Source organism: Orbicella faveolata, unplaced genomic scaffold (genome assembly GCF_042242905.1).
Source record: "Orbicella faveolata isolate gen_17 unplaced genomic scaffold, um_ofav_v1 contig_4, whole genome shotgun sequence".
Classification (NCBI taxonomy): Eukaryota; Metazoa; Cnidaria; class Anthozoa; order Scleractinia; family Merulinidae; genus Orbicella; species Orbicella faveolata.
In genome coordinates, this window is record NW_028301569.1 from 7,006,594 (window position 1) to 7,022,001 (window position 15,408).

Below are 15,408 nucleotides of genomic sequence, written 5' to 3' on the forward strand. Positions count from 1 at the left end.
AGCATTAAATCGTTTTCCTCGAGTAGCTTTCCAGCAATTTGATTTGTTGTTTAGTTTTGTAAATAGCAATTATTGTTTTCTGGGCTAAACAACACTCTACGATAGACCAACGGCATGTATGCATCTTTACTAGTATCACTAGTGAAAATTCATTGCTCCGGTTCAGTTGCTGATTTTTCTTCACTAGTGAAATTTCTGATTCGCGTTTCTGATTGGCTAATCAGCCAGCACCAGTTGTTTCCTACGATTTTTATGGGTAAATCTCAGTACCTATAAATAAAACGCTTTGATCGTCAGCTCACAAACACCTGTAGGAGCACTGCAAAGATGCCGCCCAAATTTGCGAATGTTAGAAGAGTTATGCTTAAGCACAAACGAGCAGCAAAATGTCCCTTTTTACAAGAGTTTATCCTTAAATCTGTTGCTTTGGCAGAAGAGACAAGTTTTGTTTCTTCTGAAGAAATTTTTAAGGAATATTGCAGGGTCGTCTCATTGTGGACAGAAGAGGACAGTACGCGCGGGCAAACTCAGTATCTCATGAAAAAGGGAAGTTTTTACAGGGTAAGTATTAAAATTCTTGGAACCCGATTACATCAAACTATTGTGACTACCGTTGGACCCTACAAATTTAACTTAATGCCTACTAGGCTAACCCGAAAAAAAAACTGTACTCCCCGTTTTTTCGAACTCTAATCTGTTTCCCTTGGGTGTGCCCCGGTGTTATTTTAGGCATTTAGCAACGGTTAATTCGAACTCGGTTATTTCAAACTTTCCGCTCTTTGGAATTGATTTTTGTGTCCCATGACCTGCGACGTACCAATCCCTTTTATTTCCAACTGCAATGATACAATTGAAAACTATATCAACATTGAAACATATATCAGATCACCGTTGAGAAACTAATGTGATCGTACTTTAATCTTTTACCTTAATGTTCTTCCTGCAAAGTAGCTTTTTAGCTAAGCGGAGTTGTCACGATAAATAAAGAATTACCAATTATCAATTACCTCCTCAACTTTAGGCTCATTTAAAGCCCGTTTACACAGACGATTTATGGTGGCCTTATTTTTGTCGAGCCTAAAGTTGTAACTATTTTCGGTACGAATCGGTCTTCATTTCACCATGATATCACCTTTTCTCGTTTATAAGTTGTGTGTACATGCTCCAATAATAATCCTCTCTCCATTTGAACACGCTGCGATATCGCACACAAAACGAGCTGCTATTGCAGATGGTTAGCTAACGCAAATTAAGCGCTTCAAAAAGTCAAATGAGTTGTCTTTCATCTACACTTTATAATTAAAAATAATTGAGTTAGAAACTTAAATATAATAACAGCATGAACCCGCACATCGATCTATTTTATATTAGTATCACCCAACTAGTGGACTAATGCAAATCCTTCATTTTAATTGGCTACGCTAGTAGAGGACTATTAGTAATAGTCCTCGAGTAGCGAAATTGGCGCAATCGAGCATGACGCTTTCTTTCGTTTTATTCCCAAACAAATATTTCTTCAACTTGCATTTGCTAACTTTATTATTGCCTTTTCTGTCCGACTAGTTGGGTGATACTAAAACAATTAGACCCTTCGCCCTCAAGGGCCACGGGTCAATAGCCCATTCGGCTTCGCCTCATGGGCTATTGACCCGTAGCCCTTGCGGGCTACGGGTCTAATTGTTAATTATACCATTAATATACAATAAGCTTACTATCCAACTACTTAGAGAAAGATTTACGAAAATGTTTATTACAAGCGTTACGAACTATTTTTGACTGGTTATTATTTACATATTATTGATACTAGGAGCTATGACTAACTAGAGATAAGCTAAACGATGGGGGTTTCTTTTCATCAGAGAGTTCGAAATAGCAGAGTCCAACTGTAGCTGATCTTTACGGATTACCTACTTCGTTCTTTGTACAAGTAGTTCAACAGTTTAAGATATATGTCCGCCCTGTGTAATTGTAGGCCCGATTTTAACTCAGTTTCCTAAGTCGTTAAGAATGATAGTAATCGAGAAAAAAATGTATGTAAATTGAGCGAACCATTATCAGCATTTAAACATTGTATGTTTTTTACCTTGTGTTTATCAGCAATTTAAGAAAGCGGTTCTTGTATATGGCCAACAGAGGCTATGGCCAATAGCATCAACTACCCAAGCTGGTGGAAACATTCGAGGGTATACGGGGATAGCCCTACAGCGTCCAACGAGAGAGCCAGCCGTTGAATTTGGGGGGCGTATAATGGCTGAGAGAGTTCAGCATTGTATGTCCCTCAACCCCAAACCTGCTCCACCAATTGAGGTAAGCAGTTATGCATAATATCAGCTATCTCGTGTTATCTTTCTGGACATTTAACCTGTCGCCGGAATGCTGAACATTATGTTTATTTCTAAAGCTCCACGGTGTGCCGAGTGACCCGGTAAGAAAAGCGGGAAAATGCGCCTTCGCCTCGCGGGACATTAAAAAGTGCGAGGTCCTATGTGAATATGAAGGAGAAGTGCTGACTTTGGAAGAAGCTAAGAGGCGTGAGGAGATCTACCGAGAGGAAGGGAAAGTTTGCGCCCTCATGGTTTTCGAGAGTGCGGGTCGCCAGATTGCGTGAGTGCTATTATAAGTGTGTACATAAGCGTGTTTTGAGATTTGTTTTATAATTTGCTATGTATACTATATTGAAAATTCAGGGGCAAATTGGAAAATTAACGCAGTTTGGTTTAGAAATGAAATGAAATGAAATTTGAACATATCAATTTATTCAGTGGCGACTCCGTGGGATAAACAGAGACGCTTTTTTTATAATCAAGATAATAAGATATATAGTAGGTTAGCTCTTAAATAGACCACTTTGAACAGAAAACTACAAGATTGGTGACAGAGCTTAGGATACAAAAGCAATTTCAAAGTCTACGTACAGCATTTACATGACACACTGTAAATGAGGACTCAAGATGCAAGCTAATAAGGAGTTGTTTTTCCGTTTTTGCTCACCAATCACGTCCTCATTTCTAGGTGTTCTTATTGTTGTCCAGCTGTACTCATTAGAAGCAGTTGTACGAGTAACGCGTAAAAGAAGTTCAGACATCTCACATTGTTCAATTTGTATTGTGGGAGAACAATTAAACGGATTTTTGTAGCCCTTAACCGTGCGCGTAAAACGGTGCGAAGTCATCGTTTAAGGAAAGAAAACGTTGCATAAATCTTTTACGAAGCATTGTAGTATTTAGTATGATACCGTAAACTTCCGAAAGTAACGACCGACGTTACTTTCGGAATTAGCAGTCTTTGGAGCTTCTTACTTTCGGGCTGTGGTTACTTTCGAGGGATCGTTACTTTCCGGGAGAAAAAAGCGTTATAAGAAGTTGGTAGGAATGAGATCTTTTTACGAAATAAAAGACGGAAATTCGTTAAAAAAGTACTCAAAATATGAGACACAATTCTTCATTCTAGCTTAAATCTATGTTGCTGCCATATGGGTGGGCTCTTCATGCGTAGACCGTGTTATAGTGATTCGTCAGGAAAGCTAGTCAGATACCGTAAACTGTTTCTACTTCATCACGCACTGCTATGTTAGTTCGCAGTATCATATCTCAGTGCGATGGTCGAATTTTCAATATAAAATTGAAGAAACTTTCCTTCTTATACGCTCCTGCTTAAAATGAAATTAATTTGAATCAAAGTTTGCGATAGTACGTTCCTGCTACTTGATGAAATTCTGCGGATTTTGTTTTAACACGACGCAACATTAACTGATGAAGCACGAGTGACATTTCACAGCGCTTCCCGACATAAGCGATACATTTCCTTGTTCTAGAGTGCCATGAATCAAGTGGCACTTGAAAACGCTAGCACTTGGTACGTTTAACTCGCAATTTGCATCTTTGCTTGCCCTTCGTGCTAAGTGTTCGCCAAAAGAGCCACAAGTCTCGTAAACATAAATTTATAAAGCGATACTACACTCTAAAAAGGGCTCACTGAATAAGATGCATATCTGTTGGGAGGCTTGTTAGGTACGGATATACGTATGTACATGTACTTCAGTGCTACGTTGTTGAAACCTGCATCAAACAATGAAATGTTTTTCTGTTCCTCATTTTATAAAGAGTAGTGCGAAACACTGTGTAATGTTCTCTTTTTTGTATTTATATTTAGGATTGATCCATATAGAGGCAATGTGAGGGGCGAATTACCGTGGGGTGCAACATTGAATCACTCGAGGAACAACGCTAATGTAAGGCCCTTCATCGCCAACAAAAACTCAAGAAATCCAAGGGTTTTTCTTGTCGCCCTGCATGACATCCCAGAAACAGTAGAGCTACTATGGGACTACAATGACAAAGAGTGGGCGTTGTATTCCAATAGCCAGACCCTTCCCCATGGCCAGTAACTTCAGTTCTAGTGGCACAAATACATGTATAAAAAAGTATTGTGTATTTATTCAAGTTTGTGGATAAAGTGAACATCCTCGGTAGAAAAAGTATAATAAAAGTTATTAACTTTCATCATCTGAGGAGTCTTCTTCACAAGCTAGTGAGGCATAAAAAGCTTGTCCGCGTTCAGATAAATATTTTCGCGCTAACTTTAAACAGTCTTTTTTCACTTGATTATTTACAGGCCTCTGTTCATGTCTTGCAGGTACGAGTAAATCGGAATTCAATTCCGTCATTTGCTTTTTTTTGTAGAACGAAACCATTCTTGGCTTCTCTTTAGTGTCAATATTAAACCGTATAAGCACAGTCTCAGGATGGTGTACAAGTTCCAATTTCCCCTCGAAATCTGCGACTTCTCCATAACCAAAATTTAGCCACGCTAACCTTCTGACTTCAAATTTCTCCTTATCTAGACCCTCACACCTGGATATATACTGCATCCTAAGCCAGGATTTATAGTCCTTGATCATGTTTAAAGTTGCCCAGTGTACCTCGATATTTTTTAAAGGACTGTTCCTCAGCAAAGTTGCCCATTCTTGTGGTAACTCAACCCTCTCTACTGTGTCAAAAAACTTCTGAATACAGCCAAAACGCCTGTCGCATATCGAGTAGGAATGTCCCTCTAAAAGAAACTTGAGGTCTATTCTCAGAAACTGTCCCTTTTTCACCAGGTAATCGAGGTAAAAAAAACAAGAAGCATTCTTTAAATTGGCCCGGAGAGTTATCACACCAGATTGTTAGCTGATCAAATCTGCCATATTTTGTTTCCATTTTTTCGAGTAGATTGTTCAACAAAGATATTACCTCGTTCGGTCCTGCTCCACCAACACTGTCATCGTAGAGGAAGCAGTGAATAGTTTCTTCATTTGCACAGTATATTCCGAGAAGATTGGTTCTTATTTTCCTCGAATAGTGGCTATCTTGTGCTGAGATCTTTGGACAGGGCAAAGTCTTGTGATAATCAAGTTGCAAGACGAGTGCTTTTGGGAACATATTTTTAAGTTTGTGAATTGTCATTGCTTTTAGAGTGCGTTTATGTATCTGTTTATTCGTTTGACTACGTGATTTGCATTTTTAACGAAGAAAGTTCACGATTCTTCGCGGTAAAGCATTTTACTTAATCTACGTTGGAAGTTGTTGGGAGTTGCTTCACTAAGACACGTACTGATTCTGGGTGACGTCTATAAGGACCTATCAGAGTGTTGACACTTGGAAGGTCAATGGGTCACGTTTATGCAATTGAATGATCTCTTTCCGGAGACGTCGATTCTTTCTTACAATTTATATAGTGCGGAGTGGATACTTAGCTTGGCTGGTAAGATAAACAAAACAAGTGAGCTCATGAGATAAAGAAACAATTGACTAATATAAAACTCTTTCAATTTTAAATACAGCGAAACCCCGTATCGAGGGATTCAAACGTCAACAAAAACAAATAAAGATTGCTCGACCTGTGCAAACACGCATACTGATTTTGTAAGCCATTCTTGAACTTCACAGTTGCAAGAAATGTTAAGTTGGAAATAAACAAGTAAACCTTTCGGAGGAAAATGAAGGCTTTAGGTTGGCCGAGATATAGATAAAACGGGCATTAAACACGGGACATTACACTCCTTTTTTATAAGGATATTGTTTTTTTTTCCTGGCTGAATGTTCTTGTCTTTCTGCCGATTGTAGGCTGAAAATATTATTGTGAATATTCTTAGAATATAGACATTATAGTGTATGACAGAACAGAGCCATGCTTCAAAATCGCAGCCTCGGGTTCATGCTTAAAATATTCTTAAAATTTCGCAAAGTTCAGCCTCAATATTCTAAAGAGAAAGAGTGTAACCGGCAGGCACATTGCCATTTCGTTGTGAATACTACAAGCACAAATACGTTTCCTGGGGGTTAAAGATACCATCCCGAAATATACTATCTTCTTACTTCAGTACTGATAATTTTTAAATGGAATAGTATATCAACCTAATGCTGAATTCTCTTGGAAGAGGGAAAAGATTAGATCAGCTAAAATTTGAAGTTTTATCGGCAAAGTCGACTTTGTATTCCTTTATCTAATCTAGGAATATTCACAAGAATTTTTTCAGCCTAGAATAAGCAGAAAACTGATAAGAATACTCAGCCTGGGCCTAATAAACATTATTCTTTTAAAAAAGAGTGTACGTGCTAACTAAGGATGAAAAGAACATACTGTCGCGGAACGTTTTGAAGGCGTGCTAGCCAAAACAATGCTGTTGGCCGGGTACAAGTTAACGCATTACATAAAAGTTAACTCGCGGCACCAGGTAAAAGGCCGAAAAACGAAATTTAGATGGGACATATGAAGGAATGATTTTATCGGAAAATGTTAGCTTGTAATATAAATGCACACGGTGGTACCTTTTGAAATACTAAGTTTTTACTGCCCCACCTAAAAAAAGTAAAACCACTTACAAGCCCTTTGTTATATAAAAAAGATAAACTCCCTGCCTTTCCTAACGGTGACTAAAAGATACCGATAATCGCCAATTCAAAACTTTGCCAAAAACACCGCTTTATCGTAAGAAAATATACGAGCAGCTGGAAAACCCCCACCCCGTTAGATGCTGCAGAGCTGCAATGGAATGTGACCAATCCAAACGACTTTAGCGGAATTGAACTATTTCTTCGCGAAGAAGTCGCGAAAGGCGAAAAAAAAAAACATCGTGACATCCATTCTCAAATCCATCTCTCAGTGAAGTATCAAGGCAGATTGCACCTGGAACTTCTGATCAACGCGGGTAGTGTAAGTTGCAAATTTAACTTAATTCCTACTAGGCTAACTCGAAGAAAGAAACTTCTCTCCGTTATTTCGAACTCTGATCAATTTCGTTGGGTTTGCCTATTATCTTTTAGGCGTTTAGCACCGGTTAATTTGAACACGGTTTTTTCCAACTTTTCGCTCTTTGGAAATATTTCTATCTCCTTTGACCTGCAACGTACTCATCCCTTTTATTTCGAGCTCTAAGGGTAGAATTAAATTTATAAAGCGATGCTACACAATAAAAGGGCTCACTAAATAAGATGTACGTATGTTAGGAGGCTGGTTATGTACGGATCAGCGAATGTACATGTGCTTCAGTGCAAAGTTGTGGAAAAATGCTTCAAACTATTAAATATTTTTCTATTCCTCGGTGTTATAAAGAGTAGTACGAGACACCGTGTAATGCTAATTTTTTTAGTATATACTTAGGATTGATCCATAAAGAGGCAATGTCAAGCGCGAATTTAATCTTTAATCTTTAATCTTTCAGACAAATTCCAAATTACATTACATTGAACAAGTCAATCCAATGAATTTGAGGAAAGCTTAACACAGAATAAGAGATTCCTTAATATAAGCCGCCTTAGTTGATCATTGTATGATTGTATACCGAGTTAATTACGTAGGATCCAACATTAAATTATTCGCGGAAAAATGCAAATGTCAAAATCTTCCTCTTTATCTAAGACTCAAGACATCTAAGAATAAGCAATAAATAAGCAATACATTTCCTATAGAACTAAAGAGAAAAAGAAAGGGCATTGTATTCTAAAACCTAGATCCAACACCTACAACCTCAGTTGTTGCAGGAAAAAGTGCCTTCCCACACAAAAACATGTCTTTAGTGATAAGTATTTTTTAAAAAATACAAATAGAACTTCAACGTCTACGATCAAAGTCCACTTGCTTGTGTCTGGCTGGCTGGCTGCCAGCCCCTAAGACTGCAGGGCATTGCCGGCCAAGGCTGTCCTGCAAAGAAAATGAGCAGTTTTAACTGAGGAATGTGCCTCTCTCTGTGACCCACCCCACCCCCCTGGAGTTAGCTCCTGGCAGCCCCGCTTGGTATCAGCGGGTAGCCAGGTCCCAGGGCTATCTTCCCCCACCCTCCTTGACGGAAGCCCCCCTAGCTTTTCAAGCACCGCAAAGGCCTCCCTGCCGGCTATCGCCGGCAGGCAGGCGCGAAAGTTTTGCCCCAAATTTGACACGGTTTTCATAAATTCAGACATATATATGTCGTAAGTACAGAGACAGATAATGTAAAAATATGGCTTTCCATGTGTCTAATGGGCTGTGTTAGGTTTCCAAGGTATTGTGGTAAAAGGTACAGCCACCATACTTTTTCATATGGGGGCCTGGAACCCCGAGGACATCCTGGATAAATAAGGTCTGGTGTCGAAGTAGAGTTGCACCCCCTGGTCCAAATCTCACAAGAAAAACTCAGGTAGAGAGTGACACAGAGATCATACAACCGGAAACTCGTAAGGGCTTGAAGACAAATACTAATTTAATAGGTAAAGAAACAAACAAGCGAACAGAGAGCTCAGTTTAAAACCAAGTCAGTACCATTTATTTTTTAGCCCAAATGCACAAAATATCAAGAGGTTTACACGTCACCACAAAATAAAAAAAAGAGTTCTTTCTTATAGTCATTGATGGTTTCTGTCACGTCTTGATAATCCCGACAACTCATTGTACAGAAACAACTTGTTCTTGCATTCACAGGGGATCAGTGCTATCTTTTTGTTGCCCTTATCTTGTGCAGAAGTGGCCACAACATTCTCTTTCAACAAGAACACTGACATCTTTCTATTACTTTGACTTTAGAGACTCCTGGAGGAAATAGAAATGAATCCATGTTCAACACCATGTATGAATTAATTTTAAAAAAATCAAACAAAAGAGGATCATGTGTACTAAAGGCATCTGTGGTTGAGCGTTGAGTGTTGAGTGTTGTGTGTTGAGTGTTGAGTGTTGTTGGTCGATACGAACCCTCGATTGACACACCATTGACGTCTCAATCAGCATGCGATAGACATCTCGATTGATACTTGGTCAACACTCGATTGACATCTCAGTCACCAGCAGGTCGAGGGTTAACTTATTTTCGCAGACACACCATCGAGCGTCGATTGATACATATGAGTCGGTTGACACTTGGTCAACTATCAAGTGACTGTTGATTGGGTGTTGATTGAGATGTCATCGGAGTGTCGGTCCAGTGTACGGAGTATTGATCGAGACGCCACTTGAGTGTGAATCAAGATGCTGGTTGAGTGTCGATCGAGGGTCAATTGAGGGTATTGATAGACACTTGACTAGGGATACCTTTAGTACACATGATTTCAAGAGGGAAATGAAAAAAAAAAAAAAAAAAATAATAATAATAATAATAAAAAAAACCATGATCGTAGTTTGAAAGTTGCCACATCACGCCTTCAAGGATGAGCTCCTTTGTTGTTAGAGATCAGGAATTTACATCGAGCAGGGAATGTGCTCCGGCTATTGGAAACTGGGAACAGAAGAGATGCTTACCATTTGTGACTGTTCCACGCAGTTGATGAAAGCTCTCACTTGCTGCGAGCACTTCAGTGATTGGGTTGGATTCTGTTTGTAACATTTTAAAACCTCATTCTTAAGGTGTTGGCAAGCAGGGACCTTTGTTGATTGACTGCAGGAGAAATTAAATGAGATCAAAAAAATTGAAATTTATTAAGGTATCACAGAATGGGGAGAAAGTTGGAATCCAGAGACCTGTGCTGTTGGAGGGAGGGGGAGGCAGCTTAAAACTGAAGTGGGTAGACTAAAGGCTTACCCAAAAGGTGGGTACTTTCTGGCTCCAACATGGGTTGGGGGAAGACTGCCGAGTAACAAGGGGGATTCATCCCTTTGAGCCATATCTTTTGTAGCAAGAACTAACAGGGGCTCTAATGCCCAAAAGGATCCTTTTCCCCTCTTCTTTCTACACCTGTCATGCAAACTAACCCATATCTTTTGTAGCAAGAACTAAGAGGGGCTCTGATGCCCAAAAGGATCCTTTTTCCCTTCTCTTTCTACACCTCAGGGTCCAAAATTAACTTTTTTCGGCAGGTGCCCACTGGCGACTGAAATTTTCTTTTCAGTTGCCATATGGAAAAATGTGGTCGCCAAAAAGTGTCAATAAAATTTTTCCTTCATAGCGAAACACAAACTAAAATGTTTGGTCACCATTTCCACCGTTTGACACCCAGAGAATATCTAAATCTTCATCTAATTTCTTTGCCGATGTTCCACCTCCACTTTGTAGTAAATTACGCAAAGATTTCAGAACATCTTTGGACACCACATCGCCTGAATAAATTCATGGTGAAAGAACGCATGGGGCCTCTTGCGCCTGCAATACGTATGTTATGGGAAACCGCTGAAAAAATGTGGCGGCGAAGCTTTGCACTGATAGCAGCTGTAAAACGTTGAGGTAGATTTATAATAACAGGAAAATCAGTTTTATACTTCAAAAGCAGCGAAAAGGTAAAAAGGTTCAGTGACCAATTGGCGGGCGGCTTTGAATTTTATTTTAATCGATTTGGCTGAAAATTAAAGTTATTGTTTGTGTAATTATCGTGGCATGAAATAGTTAATCGCCCACTGGCGACTAGTTGTGAAATTCTGGTCACCAGTACAAAATTTTTAGTTGCATTGGCGACCAGGAAAGTGCAATTTCGGACCCTGCACCTGTCATGCAACCTAACCCAGCGACAACCTCAAAAGGAGGTTGGAGCATTTGGTTCCTTTTGTCAATAAGACAAGTGAAGAGACTAAAGTGATATCACTAAGGTGAAATGTCTTGATGTGCCACTTGAATCTATAAGGTAATATTCAAAGAAAAGAATTGCATTTGGTAAGGACAATTAATACCAATAATCATAATAACTAGCACACTTACCTAAATTTCCGTTTAGTATGTTCTACTGCTTGATTAAATTTCTCCACTGTTATTTCCTCCTTCTCTGCAATCTAAGACACAAATATTCTAGATGGAGTTTACAAATACTTAACAGTCAACAAATAGACAGTAGCCTTTTATTTACAAAGAACTTTACCGTAAAATATAAAAACTGCATGTTTTCCCACATGATATCATGCTTATTCATTTACAGGAAGGAGAACATGTTAGATGTATCTTACAACCACAAGGCAACTTCGAGAGTTTAAAATTGGTCAAAATTACTGGAGGAACTGAAGTAACAAATTACATGTATTAAAGAACAGCTGTTGGATTTAAGTGATAAAATTGTAATACCTTTTTCTTCAAGTCACTAATTTGTTCTTGAAGCTTATTTTCCCTAGTTTGTGACTCAGCATCTTTCTCTTCCAATACTTTTTGCCAATGGCTTTCCATTTCTGGAGAACCTTCATCTCCTAGTTTTCCTCCGCTTTCCCTTAACCTCTTGGCTTCAACTTGTCTTCCCTGACAAATTATAAAGACAATTATGACATATCAAAGTTTGAAGTACATACAGGAATGCTAAGGGAACGCTAAGGGAACGCCAATGCAACACTAACTAGAACACTTAAGGAAAGTGTTCTGCTTAGCGTTCTCTGCTAGGTTACTTCTGTCCGGTATTGTACATGTAATAACAAGATGCATCTAGGGTGTATAACATGAAGCTTCCGAAGCTGAAGAAAATGAGTCCTGAATTGATAATATGCCACATAATGAGCTACAGATACAAAGATGAAAACAATATTTTTAATTAACTATTTTATTAAACCTTGAACTCCCATTGTGTAGTTCCAGAAAATACCCATACCTCCCCCACAGGAGGGAAGAAGACTCCCCCCTGCCCCTTCTGCAAAATTCCAATTAACCTTCATACATTTCTTTAATTTTCTGTGTCTTGCAGAACCCCACTACCCCCAGAAAATTCCAATCCCTTCTGTCGCCCAGGGAATACAGATGTTTTCTGGGACTGCACATTGTATCATTTATAAACATCAAGATAAAAACAATATTTTCAAAAAACTATGTACAGAAGTTAACAACAACTTGAACTCTCATTGCATTATTCATAAACATTAAATTACTATTGTTTCTTCTGTGGGAATTTCTAAATTGCTGGCAACTGACATCTGGCACAAAATTTGACTTATGACAGCATGTCACTACCCTTGAGTGGAAAAGAAGCAACCTGCGAGTATAATAATTGTAGTTATAACTTTCAACTTGTGAAAATAAAACCAACAAAGGACTTAAAAAGTCTGGAGGGAATGTCTTTACATTATTAGAGGAGAATAACATGACTGAATCTAAATTTTGTAAATAAGGAAAGGTTAGAGCATGAAGCAGACAGTCTAAGTGAATGGCTACAAGGCACTTAAATTCAGGGCTTGAAAACTACTTAAATTCCAGATTGCCTTTGGACAAGCAGCTCTCAAATTTTGCTTGCCCTGGGCAAGTTGTGGTTTACTTTTATTTTTATTTATATGACAGACAACTCGCCTGGGCCCTTGCCCATCGGGCAAGTGAGAATAAAAGGTTCCTTGCCCAAAGGAAAATTTACTTGTCCCAGATGACAGGATGGCACTTTTTTTGAAGCCCTGAAATGTGAAAGTTTCAAAAGTAATAACCAACCTCATCATAAGCATTTTGCATGATTTCTTGTATATGTTCCTGTTGATGTCTCAGCCTGGCCCTTTCCCGCTGTAGTTCATTCCAAATGTTGTTTATATCATCTATTAAGTCATGAGAGCAAATCAAGGGACAAACACAACATTAAACCAGGGTAATACAGTATATATTGGCTAGGATAAGAGGCCTGTGATGTATGCTGAGGGTGACAAAGGGTTTGTGCATGACACGTGATGAGGGCAAAAAATTAGTGTACCATATGCAAAAAACAACTAAAAGACATATATGCACCCCCCCCCCCCCTCCAAAAAAAAGAAAGAAACAAAAAGACATATGCAATGTATTAATCTAAGAAAACAAACTGTTGTTAACACAGGGCTCAAAAAAACTGCCATCCCATAGTCCCGGGCAAGTAGATTTTCCTTCTGGGCAAGTAACTTTTCATTCTCGCTTTCACGATGAGCAAAGGTCAGGTAAGTCATCTGCCAACCAAATCATTAAAAGAACAAACTAAGACTTGCCCAGGGCAAGCAAAAATTGAGAAGTACTTGTCCCAAATTCAAGTTTTTTTCGAGCCCTGTGTAGTTAAAAGTAATGTGATGCATGAATTTTGTTAAGGTTATTTTGTGCGTGAAACGAGATCACAACCCTGCCTTGGCTACCCTCCACATAAAGGACTTCTCAATACATAAACTAATGGCACTTTGCTGGGTTAAGTTACTATGGTAATGATGTAACACTAATAAGAACAGTTCATCTTAAGTCCAATGCACTAACAATAAACAGCATAACACAGTTGCGAAGAACAGTAGCCTAATTATTAGATTACCATTCCACACAATAATGTTCTACTGTCTGCACTGTCATTTACTTTAATGCATACTGTATTTATATATGTACAGTACATGTATTGACTGGAACAAAGTTATTTTCAAAGGCTTTTCAGTTAATAATATTATACTCTCTACCCTTAAAGAATGAAACTTATTTAAAATTTACATGTAAAGATAGGACTGCCTGACATTTTAACATAAAAATTCTCCTTATTAGGGGCGAAGAATGGTCCTTAAAAAACCATGGGTCTCGTAAAATTTTTGTCAAATTTCACAGGTCTTGCAGTCTCATTTTTTAGCAGTTACTCTGTGTCATGCAACCTCCATTTTTTCACAAAGCTATCCCAGAATCTCTTTTTGTTTGCAAGGTTAACAAAGGCTCAAAGTCCTGAATTTTTTTTTGCTTGTTTTCAAAAATGATGTCTGGACGTATTACAGTTTGAATGTTTGCAATCTCATTTAAAATTGATACTTTGAAGTCTCAGTCTCTCAATTCAAAAGGTCAATATTTCTCATGCTCGCAAAGAAAAACGCTAGTCTTGCCTTCTCGCATTTACCATTCACTACCCCTCTTATTTCTTTAAGTTCTGACAAAATATTTTTGGTTTCAGATCAAGGTAACTTCTGGAACTTAATAAATTGAATTATACAGGTACTACATTACCTTTACTAATGTCTTCATCACCTTTCAGGGGCAGGTCAGTTCGTCCTCTGAGGCGTCGTACAACTCTCTCCGAAACCTAAAACAAAAGATCATTGAAAACAGTTATCAGCCTGTCTGTTCTCTATTGTGTTTCAACATCGCCATAGGATTTTTCTAATCTTAATCAAGTATCAAGACCACTATGCACCATATGACTAAATCATGGTGCAAAGAAAACAAGTTTTAAGGGTTACCCTTTGGGCAAGCTTCAACCATAATGTACTAGCCAGAATATTATTCAAAGTTCATGTCCTGAATTTTTGTGCATTTTTGCGGTTCAATACGTACATTGTACTTCTAGCACCTTTTTTGCAGGCAATCCCTGAGATTCCATTTTTTCACGTTTACCTTGCTGACATAGGGGAAGAAATTGACAAACGCTGCCAGCTTTTCTTCCTTTTGTGATTTTTTCTTTTTTTACCCAAAATAGGGGGGGGGGGGGGTCCCTATCCTACATGTAGATCCGCCACTGAGATGATTAATGGTCATCAAATAAATCCAGATTTGGACATTTTCCGTCAGTTTCATAAACATTTACAAAACATGTTGACACTGTGCTCACGTGCTAATATTGATGAAAGGCACCCTTTTAGACATGCATTAGTTGTTTGATGTAAGTTCCCAAGAACCCAAAGGAATGATTAATATATAAGCTTCACGCTGCAACTTAAGGTTCGAAATTCTACGGCAACTCGCATGCAGTAATGAGCTTATACCAGGTACTTCAACAACATATATTAACTTAATTTAATAGCATTACGTACAAGCTTAAAACACACTGAAACGAAAATATGGTCAGCTGAATTACTTAGCTACATGTTATATTGGAACGGAACCACCATCCTTTACACAAAGTCGTTAAAATCATCACTTACTTTTACAATTCCTGGAGTTCCATCCTCTCCTGGTCTCTCGACGGTCAATCTCTTTGTAGATTCACTGCTTCCCATTCTCTATTTTTATCCCTTATTTCTAAGTCTTTCTCGATTACTTTCGTCCCCCGATGGTCGCCATGATGGATTTGAAATGTGCGCCCGAGATAAAATAGGGGC

At 38.5% G+C, this 15,408-nt stretch overlaps 2 protein-coding genes and 1 pseudogene across 2 annotated transcripts; 1 reads left to right on the plus strand and 2 right to left on the minus strand.

Annotated features, from left to right (window-relative positions):
- On the plus strand, window positions 1-4,505 carry LOC149101281 (uncharacterized). Its single transcript, XM_089276331.1, has 4 exons — window positions 1-561; window positions 2,098-2,307; window positions 2,402-2,604; window positions 4,153-4,505. The coding sequence occupies exons 1-4, from the start codon at window positions 328-330 to the stop codon at window positions 4,385-4,387; spliced, it is 882 nt and encodes a 293-aa protein (XP_089132457.1). The 5' UTR covers window positions 1-327; the 3' UTR covers window positions 4,388-4,505.
- LOC149101282 (uncharacterized) lies at window positions 4,417-5,468 on the minus strand (annotated as a pseudogene).
- A 3,287-nt stretch (window positions 5,469-8,755) lies between these two features.
- On the minus strand, window positions 8,756-15,408 carry LOC149101283 (uncharacterized). Its single transcript, XM_089275921.1, has 7 exons — window positions 15,232-15,408; window positions 14,318-14,393; window positions 12,824-12,924; window positions 11,492-11,659; window positions 11,135-11,205; window positions 9,748-9,883; window positions 8,756-9,045 (listed from the first exon to the last, which is right to left on the minus strand). Exons 1-7 carry the CDS (start codon window positions 15,304-15,306, stop codon window positions 9,025-9,027), a joined length of 648 nt encoding a protein of 215 aa, XP_089132047.1. The 5' UTR covers window positions 15,307-15,408; the 3' UTR covers window positions 8,756-9,024.